This window comes from Psammomys obesus, unplaced genomic scaffold, assembly GCF_907164565.1.
Source record: "Psammomys obesus unplaced genomic scaffold, mPsaObe1.curated_primary_1811, whole genome shotgun sequence".
Lineage (NCBI taxonomy): Eukaryota > Metazoa > Chordata > Mammalia > Rodentia > Muridae > Psammomys > Psammomys obesus.
In genome coordinates this window covers 2,420,572-2,435,276 of record NW_026587759.1, presented here as the reverse complement: position 1 = coordinate 2,435,276, position 14,705 = coordinate 2,420,572, and the positions used below count along the sequence as shown (strand labels likewise).

At 39.5% G+C, this 14,705-nt stretch overlaps 1 protein-coding gene across 3 annotated transcripts in view; it reads right to left on the bottom strand.

The window, feature by feature from the left end:
- Positions 1-14,705, bottom strand: part of Kiaa0825 (KIAA0825 ortholog) — a 406,282-nt gene that overhangs the window by 196,901 nt on the left and 194,676 nt on the right. For 2 of the 3 annotated variants that reach the window (XM_055604019.1, XM_055604021.1), the window contains 2 exons: positions 11,171-11,326; positions 8,847-8,941 (listed from right to left, as the gene is read on the bottom strand). In XM_055604019.1, coding sequence (XP_055459994.1) covers positions 8,847-8,941; positions 11,171-11,326 — 251 coding nt within the window. Of the gene's footprint in view, positions 1-5,060; positions 5,120-8,846; positions 8,942-11,170; positions 11,327-14,705 lie in introns of those variants that run through there. The other variant, XM_055604022.1, reaches the window with a different exon arrangement.

Genomic DNA, 14,705 nt, shown 5'->3' with positions numbered 1-14,705 from the left:
GAAAGAATTGTGCAATCTACTGTGAGCTAAAATAAGCCTTTTCTCATTTAAGTTGATGATCTCATGTAGTTTGTTATAGTAACAAAAGACTGGGTAGCATGTAAACTAAATGGTTTCTAGAAGAAATATTTTTGCATAAAAATTAAAAAGAAAAAGGAGTCATTTAAACATATTCAAACCTTTTAAAAAGTTTTAAGTTCTTCACTCTTTAACATAATTAAATTTGAATGTCATAATGATCCAACTGGGATAAGAGTCCATGCTTTTTGAGGGCAGGACTCCCATCTCCTGAAGTCCTGGATAACATCTCTCACGGTAAATCCTGCACCAAAGCACACATTAGTTACACCATCTGCTGCCTTTGGGGAGGGAAGCTGCACATTTCCAAGTATGGCAACCCTCCACCACAGCATAATGAAGAAAATGAAAACCATATCGGCAAACCGAACACTTCAGGGAAATTGCATTTTCAAATTGTGTGCTGTTTTCCTTTTAAAGAAGTAAAATTATTAAATAAAATGTGTGAGAGGAAGCAAATATTCTCCCTTGTAGCAACATTATGGATGCCTTTACTTTGTAGAATAACATTATTTCCAATGAGTGCATTGAAATCGCACATCTCATAAACATTTCAGGGTTGTTATGAAGGAGCATTTCTACGTACATACGTTTGCTGAAACACAACTTCAGCTGGCTTTAAAATCCTTGCTAGATTTAGCTAAATGCTAACAAGAGACAATTAATCAGCAAACAATTTTACTTCATTTCATCTAAATTTATTTTAAGGTCACCTGAGAAGAGTCAGGTTGGAGCAGAAACCTGAACACAGCAGCTCATGTGGAATCAGCTCCTCCACCTCCCTGGGCACTCCCACTGCTGTTCAGAGACAAACTTAAGCACTAAATAGCAGACTGTGCCACTCCAGAACAGCCTGCGAGAACAGAGTGATGAAGAGCAAGACAGATCGGGCACACCTCTCCAAGGCCACTATTAAACTAGCCCATCTTGACACCAGAGCCATCAATCACATGCCAAAAGTGTCCTTACGAAGATGCATCCCATTGACGCTGTGCAAAATAAGGCAAATTGGGTTATAGTAGCAGACTCCAAGGCCATTTGATCTATGCATCGCACAAGCTCTGCAATTGCTTTATTTGTGTCCAAGAAACTTTAGGGTCATAGTGAGTCAAGGATTTGAAAGAAGGGATCTTACGCTCACTATTCTGGAGTAAAAAGCCTGAGAGGACCATGACTCCCTATTATACCACATACTCGTCTATCAACTCAGTCTGCAACTCTGTCCTAAGCGGCCAACATCCATTCACTTGTCTCTACGTTGTGAATAAAATTTAGCAGTGAAAATGCAGTGAAGAAAACACTGTTTTGCTAAGATAACATTTATGCCTCACTCTACCTGTATCAGACAGTTACTATGACCAAATACGTGAGATAAGCAACTTAATAACAAAAAAGGCTTATTTTGTCTGCTGGCTTCAGAAATTTTAGTCCACACCCAGCTGGCTTCATTGCTTTGGTGCCGGTGATGAAACAAGACGCCACGGAGGGGAGTACATAGTGCAGAAAAGCTTGTTACCTTATGGCAACATGAAAACAAAGAAGGAGACGGGACTGGGTTCCAAATGTAACCTTGCAAAGCATTCCCCAGCACTGACTCAACTCCTTCCACCAGGCCCTATATCCTAAAGGTTCCACTACTTTCCAAATGCACCGCAGGCTGGGGAGAAGCCTCCAGCACAGGAGCCTTTCAGGAACGTTTTCTATGCCAACCACAGCACCAGCTTTCTCAAGCCTTGGTGTTACCTCTGCTGAACTCTGATTACAGTGCCTCCCGCTGGTCTATCTGGTTGTGCTATACTTTCCCATCTCTGAAACAGAACACCTGGTAGAAACAATGTGAAGGACAGAAGATTCATCTTGAGTCCTGTTTTGTTCCTCAGGTTTGCTCTAATACTTAATTGTATAGACAATTAAATATAGACAAATTTATCTCACAATTATATCATAGGAAAATATCTTCAAAGATATCACTTCCTCATTTTATGTTGCTAGTGATATATATATATATCACTTTTATATATATATATATATATATAAAAGCATGGCATTCAACACACTTTCCAGATGCCCACAGTATTTTCATCCTCAGTCAGGCTGAATCAATGGGCCTACAGCAGCCACTCCTGGTGGAACCTGTGTTAAAACTTTTACAGGAGAACATCACAGAGGCTTTGGAGCCTGAACAGTGTTTGACGGGGAAAATACTTACAGAGTAGTCATTGAAAAGAAAGTGTGTTCTATGCAAGCAAGGTTTTAAATAGCTTTTGATCCATTGCGAGAACCCCAAAGTGCCAGCATGTGAATGCATAATTAGGCAGATGAAAATTTATTACAAAGTGAATTTTGGTTCAATCTGACAAGCAAAAAATTCTCCCAAGGCTGCTTTTGAGAAAATTATTATACCTTCCTTTCATCCAAATGTTGCCAATTCTGCATTTCTGTCAGTAGCATTTAACATACTTATTTAGGTTGTCTATTTTCTCACTGAGTAATGGAGACACTGTTTAAATTGCATCCTTGTTAACTTACATAACTCACAGTTATTTAATCTTGCCATATATAAGAACCTGTTTTCCATAGCCACTATATTCCCCATACCTTAAATGTTCTTAACATCCTTAAGTAGTTCTGTATTCCTGTTAATTTGTCATCAAGACACTGGTGTTCCTCTCCAAGCCACTGGTAATAGTCCGGTCATAGCCCTGAGGCCAGCCCAATCCAAGTACTGTTTATCTTTCAACTTCTCAACATAGAGGGCTCTCTTTCTCAAAAGAATTAAAGATAACAAAAGCAAAAGCGGACTTTCAGAAGGAACTATGGGAGATTCTTATTAAGTAATTTGAATCTTATTGCATTAGTTAAGTTTGTCGGCAACACTAAGAGACCCATCAAAGTACATTACTGTGTTGCTTGATGATAGGGACACATTCTGAGAACTGTGTCATTAGGATATTTTGTCACTGTGCTAAGATCATAGATCGAGCTAAGATGGCTTCAATGTTAGTGGGATAGTCTTATCTCCTAAGGTCCTACCATATATGTGATCCTGGGCTGACTGAAATGTTACCCAGGCCGTCAGTGTTTAAGCATATTCCTTAGAAAATTGTTATTATGTTTCAAATAAATGCCTTGAGCACAATAGATGCTTGAGAATGTGGGTTGACTAAAGCTGAGCTCTATAGAATCATTAGACAAAAGTAGTTAAGAACCTGGACTTGAATCTGAACACCATTATTTAGAGTTCTGTGCCTTGGTGCCTCGGTTTTATTACTAATAAAATGATGATGACATTGATCTATCTTAAAAGCTTACTGTTGGGTTATAGTTAAAGCCATTGACTCTCTCTCATTGGGTTACAGTTAAAGTCAATGACTCTCTCCATTGACTTCACTATCATCAATACTATTGCTAGGAGTACACAACTTTAAAAAAAGAAAAGAAAAGAAAAGAGAAGAGAAGAGAAGAGAAGAGAAGAGAAGAGAAGAGAAAAGAAAAGAAAAGAAAAAAGAAAAGAAAAGAAAAGAAAAGAAAAGAAAAGAAAAGAAAAGCTGACCAGGAGAAGGAAATCCCACTTAAGTCAACTGATTTGAAATAAGGATTTTCACTTGAGAACTAGTTTAATTTAATTTCTGTGACACTTTGTGTTATTTAATGTTTTGCACTGTCCTTCACACTTGTCTTTATTTTCATGATTATAGTAAGGGTCAAAGGGTAATTTTGTGAAAATGTTTTTTGTACCACAAAGAATAGATATACATACTTCTCATTAGAAAATGGTATATTCATGAATCAATTTGATTGTGTACCAAACCCCTTAGTTCCAGTGTTAAACTTGATTTATCCTAAGAATATATAAGGCAATCTCTGTGCTAACAATGTGCTGCTGTAAGAGTTCTGGATGGGGGTGCAGCCAGGGGGGAGTAAGCAAGCCCAGGCCTTTCGGTTGAGGTGGGGAGAAATGGGACCTCTGTGGAGCTGGAACATGACAAAAAACAAAATAAGCAGCAGCAACAACAACCCCCAGACAGCAAATCTGACTGTCCTGGCGTAGGTAATGCATTAACAACTGGGATGTGCGCACTCTAAGATCTGCTTCGCCTCTCCCCTAAACCCATGTCTCTGTGACCATGCTGCCTGCTGCTGCACCAGGGATTTACTGCTTTAAGCAACTATAAACATTGTATTAATGGCAGCCATGACTACTAATGGCCACTTGGGAGTACAGGGTGTGCAGTTTGAGGCCAGAGATGATAATTCCTGTTGTCTCCCCATGGTAGGGCACACACTATAATTTGATAAGGACAAAGTCACTTAATAATTGTTATTAAAGGCAAGCATCTCCATGGATCAACAGCTCTTTTTAGCACATTTTCTGATCTCACTTTCCTCTCAAACACAGGGTTATTGTCCACCTGGAAAGACACCAAAGTGACAGCCAGGAATCTGCCACTGCCGCCCCTTCGGCTGTTCCTGCCATCACATTTAATTGTGTTTGCTCAACTTGAAGCCAAACTCATATGCAGTATATTTACATAGCTAAAACAGCACAGCACTCTACTGTATTCAAAGATATTTTTAACACAATTCTTGGGAACTAGTCTGAGTAAATAAGAGAAAGAAAAAAGAAGCAACATAAATCCGACCCACTGACAAGGCAAACGATATCAAATGGCAGTCTGGAGACCTGCCACGAGGAAGGAACAGGGCATGCCGTCCATGCACTCTCCAGAAATGCAATCACCACCTCATTTAATGGGCTGGATTTATTTTAAAGTGAGAGAAAATGGAAGAAGGGACATAATAGTAAGAAGCAGGGATAAGAACCTTTATTATTTCAAAAGATCAATGTACAACCCCAGCACTTGCTCTTCCAGAACACTAAAGGGAAATGTGTAGAAGTAAACCACGCGCTGATTTTGTGAACCTCCAAGGAGTTTTTATTCTCTGCAGTGGCAAACTTTCTAAGTAGAAACATGTATATCATTGATGCATATTCAGGATCTCTTTCATAAAATCTCAGATACTTCTGTTCTTTCAAATGCTGCAGAAAAAAAATCACCCATAATTAATTTGCAAAGGCTAGACTAGATACTCTTGGCTGCTAACTCCACCTTAAAGTTTTTCCCTCCCAGGCTTAGTGTCCTTTAACAAACACAAACCCTTTCCCTCCAACGTTGGAAGACTTATGAATCAGATATTGAACAGCAATCATTGTTGCGGACAGGATTATGGCTCAAATGGGCCAATTAATTAACAACAAAGACCAGTTTCCTGTGCTTTTAATCTGAGCCAAATTTCATGTAATAAAAATAAGCCGGACATTTTAAACAGAAAGATTACAACTAACCTGCCTGCCTTCCACATGTTGAAAGTGTGAAGGATAAATATACATTGGTATAGCTTTTTAACTTACTATTTATCAGAGAACATTTTGTATACAAATGTGGTCATTAATATAGAATCACATTCAGGGACAACCCACCCTGTGCTCACCTGCCAGGAGCCAACCTTTCCTGTGAATTCCTAGTCTTCATTTATTATTCCAGCTAGCGCTGCCTAGAGCCCACTCTGTGTCCAGGCTGTTTGAGGCAGTGCTATCGGTGTTGAAACAAGGCAGCTACAGTGCTAATCTCATAGAATTTATGCTTTACTGTAAAGCATATGTTTGAAAAGGAAATCTAAATGAAAACTTAGATTTCAGATTACAACTAGTTAAGAAACACTGCAGAGAACAGAATGTAAGGTGACACAAGGTTCTTTTAAGTAAGTGATAAGGCAAGAACACTTGCCCCAGATGGAATGGTGTTGTCCTTGTGAATTGCTGGGGGGCCTTACTATGGAAAATAATAGAGAGAATACAAGGAACCTGAAGAAGCAACCCATAGGGTGTCCTGGATTAGAGAGAGGCACTTTAATGTGAGGCTATTGCCAGGCCCAAGGCACACCCTGACAAGGGTTGAGGTGGCCACTTCAAGCTTTACTCTGCCTTTGGAGTCAGCACAGAACCAGCCCATGCACTAACAGCCAGAAAAGCTCTAGATACAGATGTTGCTGAGACCTACATTTCTCTTGCATACATATAAACTACCTCCCAGTGCTCAGCTCGGAGTTCTTTCTCATGCATGGCCTTCTTGGCCTCTTGATTCTTGATGTTTCTCTCCCTAATTGTCTCCTAAGCCTAGGTGTTCTAGGCCCTGATAGCTGTCTTGTGAAGTACTGATTTAGGCCTGAAAATTCCATAAACTTGGTGGTCTAGGGCCTCTATTTCAAAACTATTTATTTATTCATTCATTCATTCATTCATTCATTCATTCATTCATTTATTTATTTATCTATTTATTTATTTATTTATTTATTTATTTATTTTAGAACTAGATTAAACATAGGGCCTCATACATGACAAAAGTCCTCTGCCAACTGAGATACAATGACTCTTCAGTACCTGACAAAAATAACACTGGACACCTTCCTGCAAATGTATTTTGACTTACAAATATTTTAACACTCGTGGTATGTCAACTTCATGGAGTAGCTATATAATTTCTTTTCTCTATCTAGAAATCTAAAGTCAAAGATAAGCTCCTGAGAACCCAGCAATCCTACTTTATTATGCTTGTCTTGTTCTTGGGATGAGGGAGGCCTGGTCTGGTCACAAGGGCATTTTTAGAAGGGAATCATGTGGATGCTGTCCTCCCAAACAGTTTTATGTTTGTATATTGAAATCAGTCCGCCTCACAGCATCATGTCTATAGACAACACTCACAGCCTCGTTCATGCATGCACGCCACAGTAGCTACGACGTTATCACCACGGAAAGAAGCAGAAGGGAGTGAGCATTCATGTACTTGGTGATTTGGCACCAGAGAATGGAACGCATACAGCTGAGCTGCTCTGCAGTCTCCGCCTTGGCATTGCCTAACATGAGACGACACTGCAGGTAAGAAATGTCAGCTTGTAGACTTTGGGCGACAGGCACAGCCCTCATTCTAAAGGTTCATTGTTCTGCACTCTCATTTTCAATCACGGCCCCTTCAGGTGATCACGCTATCAAAAACTGAAAACACGATTTTAAAAAGTCAGCATTTTCAGATACGTCAGAAAGAGAGAGAGTGCTTTAGAATTCTAGGGAAAAACAACAGAAACCATTTCCTTACTTGCTCAGTGTCAATCCAAACCCATAACTAAGATTCTTAAAACAAATGAAGTGATAGCTGATATTACTCTCAGGTGTCTCTCCTCATTCTAGGGTAAATCAATTAGGCTCATTGTTGCTTGTGGTGTCTCAGAGTTTTCAGTAGAATGCTTTTCATACCGTTCTTTAAAAATCCAAGGTTCTTACTAAGATGAGATTCTAGCTGCTTTTATTAAAGATTCATGAGCCTTTTCCAAGGGAACTGCTCTGACCTGTTATTCCAGAGTAATTTTCTTAAACTCCTACTCACTGCTGTACATATCTCAGGAAAATAGACTTTGATATTCAGTGACATAATTAAAATATAGTATTAAAATATACTTATTAAACAGATAACATGAATTTCTGTTAAAAGAGAAATTACTTAGATGGCTCACATATAATACAAATGCAGTGTGTGTTCAAGGCTATCCTGTCCCTAGAGTGCTCTTTAGTTGATTAGCAGCAGAAATTCATGACTAAATAAAAATTAGGAAATTAGAATGGTCAATCTGTATAAACTCAAAACTTTCCAACGAGCAGGGGAAAAAAGCTTCTTTTCAAGGTTATTTCCAAATAATAATTTAATATTGGGAACACAACATATAATTTGGTTCAACAGGGGGCCTTGGCCTCCCTTTCATCAACACATTTCTCACAGTTCCAGATAACCTGGGTACAAGACTAGAGGACCTCCACCACACACTAAAAATGAATAGCTCTCAGGCTACATGCTGAGGGAAAGGCTCTGTCCTCCAAGAAGAAAGTGGTTATTCTTGCACGGTGGTCCTAATAGACAAATGATCTTAATTTATATGCAAAATATTAGAATACTATTATGACCGTCTATATGAGGTATAATTTTTTACTGCTAATATTGGTGTTTTGGTTTTTTGTTGTTTTTTTTTTTTTATAAACATTCATTTTGGAATACTTCAATCTTTCTTAGACAAGCTTTTTCACATGCTCAGATTTCTCAAGGATGACATAAAAATCTACTATGTCCTTGTCATTATTCAAGGAAATGATATTCAATATTTTTGCAAAGATATAAGGATACAACACAAAGATTAAGCAGAAATCAATTCTCATATTTAGCTATAAGCCTAAAAATGAAAATAAAAGTGTGTGTGTGTATGTGTGTGTGTTTAAAACAATATGCAAATGAGGGTATAATAAGACAGTGCCAAAATAACTGGCTGAAAAGTATAAAATTCAGTCTTGACAGTCTTTCTTACATTTGCCCTGATTACACTGGTTGATTTTCTCTGGCATTTTGCATGCACTCATGAAATTCCTGTAAACAAAGGTATACCCTGATAATGACATTCAGGTCAGTAACTTTTTGTGTTTACAATAGTGAACCATTCAATATACAAAGTAAAAAATAGAATTAAGACAAAAATCAACTAATTTTGTAAATATTCATTACGGGAAATAGAATTGTGAAGGTGTACCAATAACTAGTCCTGTTTTTTAAGATGAGCAACTAAACATAAAACAAGAGATTACTTTGCCAATAAAATGTTTTCACTCCTCTCCCGTTGACATGCACACTCCATACACACTCCCGAGCCCCGCACTACCGTCTTTTCACCTGTTTTTGAGTAGTGCACCAAAGGTCGACTTATCCAGTCCCAGGTAGTGTGGCAGCAAGTTTGACCAGTCCCAGCGCCATGTTGCTGTGACCGCCTGTTGATAAATGAGAAGACGCTGTTGTTGGTTATTAATCAGAATTAACATGATCAGTGAATTAAGGCCCAGCTGCGACACACCAACTAAGCCGGGCGGGCTCAGAACAAGGACTTCAACAGATAACATCAACCAAGTCCACAGAAGGAGGCGTTTATTCCAATAAGACAGCAATTAGTTTATAAATCCATTTGGGGATGTAGTCATTCCTTATAAATTAGAAATCAATTTCTTGATTTGTTATTTCTCCAAGTGTTAGTGGCATTTACCCAACCAGTTTTGTTGGACGCGTGACTCGGAAAAGCGAACACTGTGACTCGCCAGCTTTGCGCCTACGACACCGCTTCACAACTCTGTACCTAGAGTGGACCACAGACAGAAACCTTGGGAAGTGCTGAGCCTTGGGCACCAGGATGGGGCTTACTTACAGTGGGGCACTGTTGTTGTTTTCTTTTATTAAGAAACTGTTTTAAGGGGAAAATTATAAGGACTTCCAAGTGTAAAAGCATACATGATTCTTTTCTCTCATTAATAGGTAATTTCACAGCAGAGTAAGGAGAAAAATTACTGTGAAAAATAATCTCAATTTAGAACTTGGTTAACATGCTATTTATTTAAATGATGTAAGAGTGATTTAATAGCTACAATAATTATTTATGACTTAGAGTAATCTAATGTGCAGTAGAAGAAAGCAGCCAAAAGCCTTACCGTGGTGTATGCTCTGTAAAACTAAATGGTTTGGATCATAAAACTACAGCATGATCTTTGAAATCTAAGCAGAGCTCTCCCTTGTCACTGCTGATAAATCGAGCGCTACAGCCCTGTCATAGAGCAGGAGAAGTTGCCCCAGGTTGTCAGCATCTGAAGGTCTTATTCTGCTACAGTATTGATGAATGTGGACGAAAGCTGTAGCAGGCATGGTTAAAGTATTATCTGCATGCCAAATTAGGCCAGTGTTTTAATTCTTATTTTCATCAGCACTCTAGGTCAAGCAAGCCTTCTCTTCTGCCCTGCTAATTCAAGCTGTCTGTCAAGAGGATTCTGGAGAGATGAGAGATGTAAGAGGGAGAGACACAGAGACAGAGACAGATACACACACACATATACACACAGAGAGAGAGAGAGAGAGGAAAGACCAAACAAAGCAAAAGAAATGAATAATTTTTCAATGAAATTACTAAAGTACACAGCTAAACAACAGCAAAATCTGACTTTTAAAAATATGTTGTGTTTACCATTGTGACTTTATTCTAAATGTTTTTGCCTTAAAGTCATTAGAAAATCCATTTTAAATTTGTGATGTGTCTAAGGTTATAAAAAGCAAATTTATCTCATGCCATTTATAATAGGGGCTCAATGCCCTATCATTCACTAAAATGCTTTTTAATTTAGCTGATACATTCACAGAATCAGAGAGATGTTGAGTGAACATGTGTCCTGAAGGAGGGGACAGACTCTCAGGGGGTTGTTTTATCTTTATCTTGATAAAGATAAATGCTTTATCTTGATGCTGGTTGCTGGCCCTCAAGATCTGGTTACTCCCTGATACACCTATCCTTGTGTAAACCTCCCTAAGACATTATACCTGATTGGTTGGTTAAATGGCCTATACCCATACCCGGGCAGGGCAAAATGAGGTAGGCGTGGCTAAGGTCCCCAGGCTTTGGGTTCAAGAGAATCAGGGGAGACAGATGGACAGGAGAGGAGGAAGGAGGACTCCACCATGGGCGAGTGTGAAGAAGCCACCACATGGGCCAGGAAGAATGACTCAAAGGATGGTGTGGATGGAGAAAACACTAAGATAAAAAAAATAAGCAAATATTTATAAGATTATGGATGGCAAGTAGCCCAGATGAGTATGGTAAAGGCCAATGGCACTGTCTGGGGGCTGGGATATGGATGGTGAGGGTTTTGAGACAGGATAGGTAGAAATATCTGCCCAGCCAAAGGTAATAGGGCAGTTATAAAATCTAACAAGTATCTGTGTCTCATTATTTCTGATAGTGGGTTAAATAATACCACTGCAATAATTTTAGGGCAAAATAAATAAATAATACATAGCCTAACCCACCTTTTAATTTACTAAAAAGCCACATAAAAGTGAGCTTCGCTTCTTAAACAAAAAGGAGAGGAGCTATACATACAGTATAAAATGTGGGTGTGTCCTTTCACTTTTGACATACAGAAGCCTTACATTTCAGTTGACTTTGACACCTATTTTCTACATACCTGATCTAGCATGTTTTCAGTAAAGACCTTGTGCACATGGAGAGGGTTGAAAGTGGGAGGCGGATCTTCATGTCTGAAGGCCGTCTTCACGGGTCGGGTTGCCAATGGCTTCTCTTCTGAACCATTCATAGCACTCAATTGTTCTTTTAAATATTCCTTCAGGGAAAGATGCTCTGGTCAGGATGGTGAGAAGTGTATATTCTCTTTAAAAATAAACTGGTCATATAACCTAGAACCCCAGCTCAGATGTAGCCCGTGGCAGCTCAGTGTCCAAGTGGGTTCCCTCAGAAGGGGAACAGGGACTGTCTCTGACATGAAATCAGTGCCTGGATCTTTGATCACCTCCCTCTGAGGGAGGAGCAGCCTTATTGGGCCACAGAGGAAGACAATGCAGCCAGCCCTGATGAGACCTGATAAGCCAGGGTCAAATGGAAGGGGAGGAGGACCACCCCTATTAGTGGACTTTGGGAGGGGCATGGAGGAGATGAGGGAGGGAGGGTGGGATTGGGAGGAAATGTGGGAGGGGGATACAGATGGGATACAAAATGAATAAACTGTAATTAATATAAAAAATAATTAATTAAAAAAATAAACTGGTCAATATTCTGGCTCACCCTTCCAATACATTATCTAGATTACAGCTTGCCTCAGGAAGAAAATACACCCCAAAGATACATAGCTGAGTACATATCACTATCACAATAAAGCTATCAAAAGCAAGTTAAAGCTAACGTACTGCATAGTTTTAAAAACATTTAACAAATTCTCCTATGATAAATGACAGCTTGGTGTGTCACAATCATTTGACCAGGCATTGTCTCGCCATTGACTTCATATTTTAGCATGTCTGGCTACCAAACCATAACTCCAGAAATGACTATGCACAGGAAAAGATTGCCCATTCATTCATTAAATATAGTTGCTCCACACTCTGGGCTCAGCTGAGCACTAAGCATCCTGGTTTTACTGTCAGGAGTCTCAGTCTGGGAGGGACTACTTATATTGCAAATTCCTACACACTTAATTTCTATGCTGAGGACTGAAAACTATCAAGGCTCGACAGAAACCCAAAATACGTAATTCTAATCATCTAAGTGCTGGTGCAGTCCTGGACAAGAAAAGACAGTCTCCTGCATTACAGCTCATTTTCTGCCCATGAATAAGTAAGGTGAATATCCTGAATCTGCTTTATGAGACTCTTTTTGGAAGGCAACAAATTAAAACGACTAACAGAATACCATCAACCTAACAAATGCTTGCTATTAGTAAATGCATTTAATAAATTAAAATAAAGGTTTGCCTGCCTTTTAATATACCACCATGCATTTTTCCACGTGAGGTTTGCAGCCTGCACACATTTTGGATGTCAAAGCTGCAAAGGACTCCAGGGCTCATCCCCAACCGTTGCTACCTTCTGCACTGCACAGGTGGCAGCCTCGCCTGGGAGCTTGCTAGACTCTCAGCCATCACCAAATCAAATCATACGCGAGCAGGAGTCTCAGGGGGTGGAAAAGAAGTTCAAAGTTTGAAATATTCCAGCCCAATGCCACACTCCATGTTGGGCTCTGAAAGGTGAGAGGAAGCGCCTGAGGGTTCATGGCGTGAGTATTGCATCTGTGACAAGAAGCCACCAAATCTTGCCCTGGTTCACCATACTTATGTGTGTGTGTGTGTCTATACCTTCATGAATGTACATCGTGTCCATTATGGAAGGCAATTTTCAGTTCTTAAATGCTAAAAATCTAAATAAAGTACTACTTTAGTTATCAATAACAGTGATTTCTTAAACTTTCTTACTGCACAGCATCTTATTAGATCAGTTATGTAAGGGCACAAGTCTCTTATTAAATATGATTAGGTAATGATAAATCCATGAAATTATAATTTTATGACTATGGTATAAACTAGAAACAAAAATTTTCTCCATCAAATTTAAAAGTTTTTTTTTTAAGGAATAAAAAATCTCATTGGAAAAGAACAATTTATGAACAATTTTTCTTAACTCATTTCCATTGATATATTTATACTTTTCTGCTTCCACTGCTTAACAAAAAAGTAAATTTCCTGCCAGTTCTAAAAAACACTTTCTCCTGAGTTTTCTTTGCTGCACTGGTAGTCATCAGTCCTCAGGAGAGTATGTTTCCAGGGCCAGCCAGACGTTTCATTTAATCAAAGCTCTTCTGCACAGCCCTTGTGATCTGAAGGAATCTGTTCTCTGAATCCATGTGAAGTGAAAGGCAAGAAAGCATTCTGCAAATGTGTCCTCTGACGTCCCAATGTGTATAATCACACACAGGTGCACATACGATAACGCAGCAACAGTGTCTTGAGACTGGAAAGATGGCGCGGTGGGTGAGAGCACTGGCTGTACACGGATGAGGTCTGAGCTCAGGTCCCAGCATCTACATAGAAAGCCAAGCATGGTGCCACACACCTTCCACCACAGCAGTGGGGTCCTTAGGGAAGTGGAGGAGACTCAGACAGCAGGGATGCTAGCTCCAGATTGAGACTGAGAGGCTGTCTGAAGCACGGGTCCTCAACCTTCCTAATGCTACGACCTTTAATATAGTCTGTCATGTTGTGGTGACCCCAATCATAAAATTATTTTCTCTGCTACTTTGTAACTGTAATTTTTCTACTGTTATGAACTATATAAATATCTGATCAGCAGAGTATCTGATATGTATAGGGGTTGTTTGACACTCCCAAAGGGTGGAAGCTCACTCTTTGAGAAACCCTGGTCTAAAGAACAAGGTGGTTATCCAATTGGTGTTCTCTTTCTTCCCTGAAGACTGTTTCCCCCACCCTCAGCATGCCTTAGTTGCCTGTGGTTCTTTGTGTAGTACTGAGGCCACTTTGGCGTGTCTACTGCTGGTGTCCTTGTTCAGCTCAGGTTTAGACAGTCATGTTGGTAAGACTTTATAGGTGTACTTTCCAATATTCCTAGAGGACAAGTGCTCATCAAACTTCTTGCTCCTCTTACAGTCCGTCCTTATTTATCTCCTTAGAGCTTGTGACACCAAAGAAATAAGGCTCTGAGGGTAACCATATCATGATATCTGTGTCTCAGTCATCACAAGAATTGCTTCAGCCGATCTAACTGACAAAACAGAATCACCCTTAATGAACATGACTTTCCAAGGGAGGATTTCAGTTAGCCAAAGCCAGGAAGAAATTGCTGAGTTCCCCAAATAGAGACCACAAGCAGAACTGGAAATGATAGTGTAAGCCTTCAATCCTAAAACCAAAGGACCAAGGCAAGCAGATCTCCCTGAGTGCAAGGCCAGCCTGGTCTACAAAGCAGATTCCAGCCTAGTCAGGCTAAACAGTAAGACCCTGTCTCAAGGAAAGAAAGAAAGAAGGAACAAGAAAGAAAGAAAGAAAGAAAGAAAGAAAGAAAGAAAGAAAGAAAGAAAGAAAGAGAGAGAGAAAGAGAGAAAGGAAGAAAGAAGAAGAAAAGGAAGAGAGAAAGAAAGGAAAGAAGGAAGGAAGGAAGGAAGGAAGGAAGGAAGGAAGGAAGGAAGGAAGGAAGGAA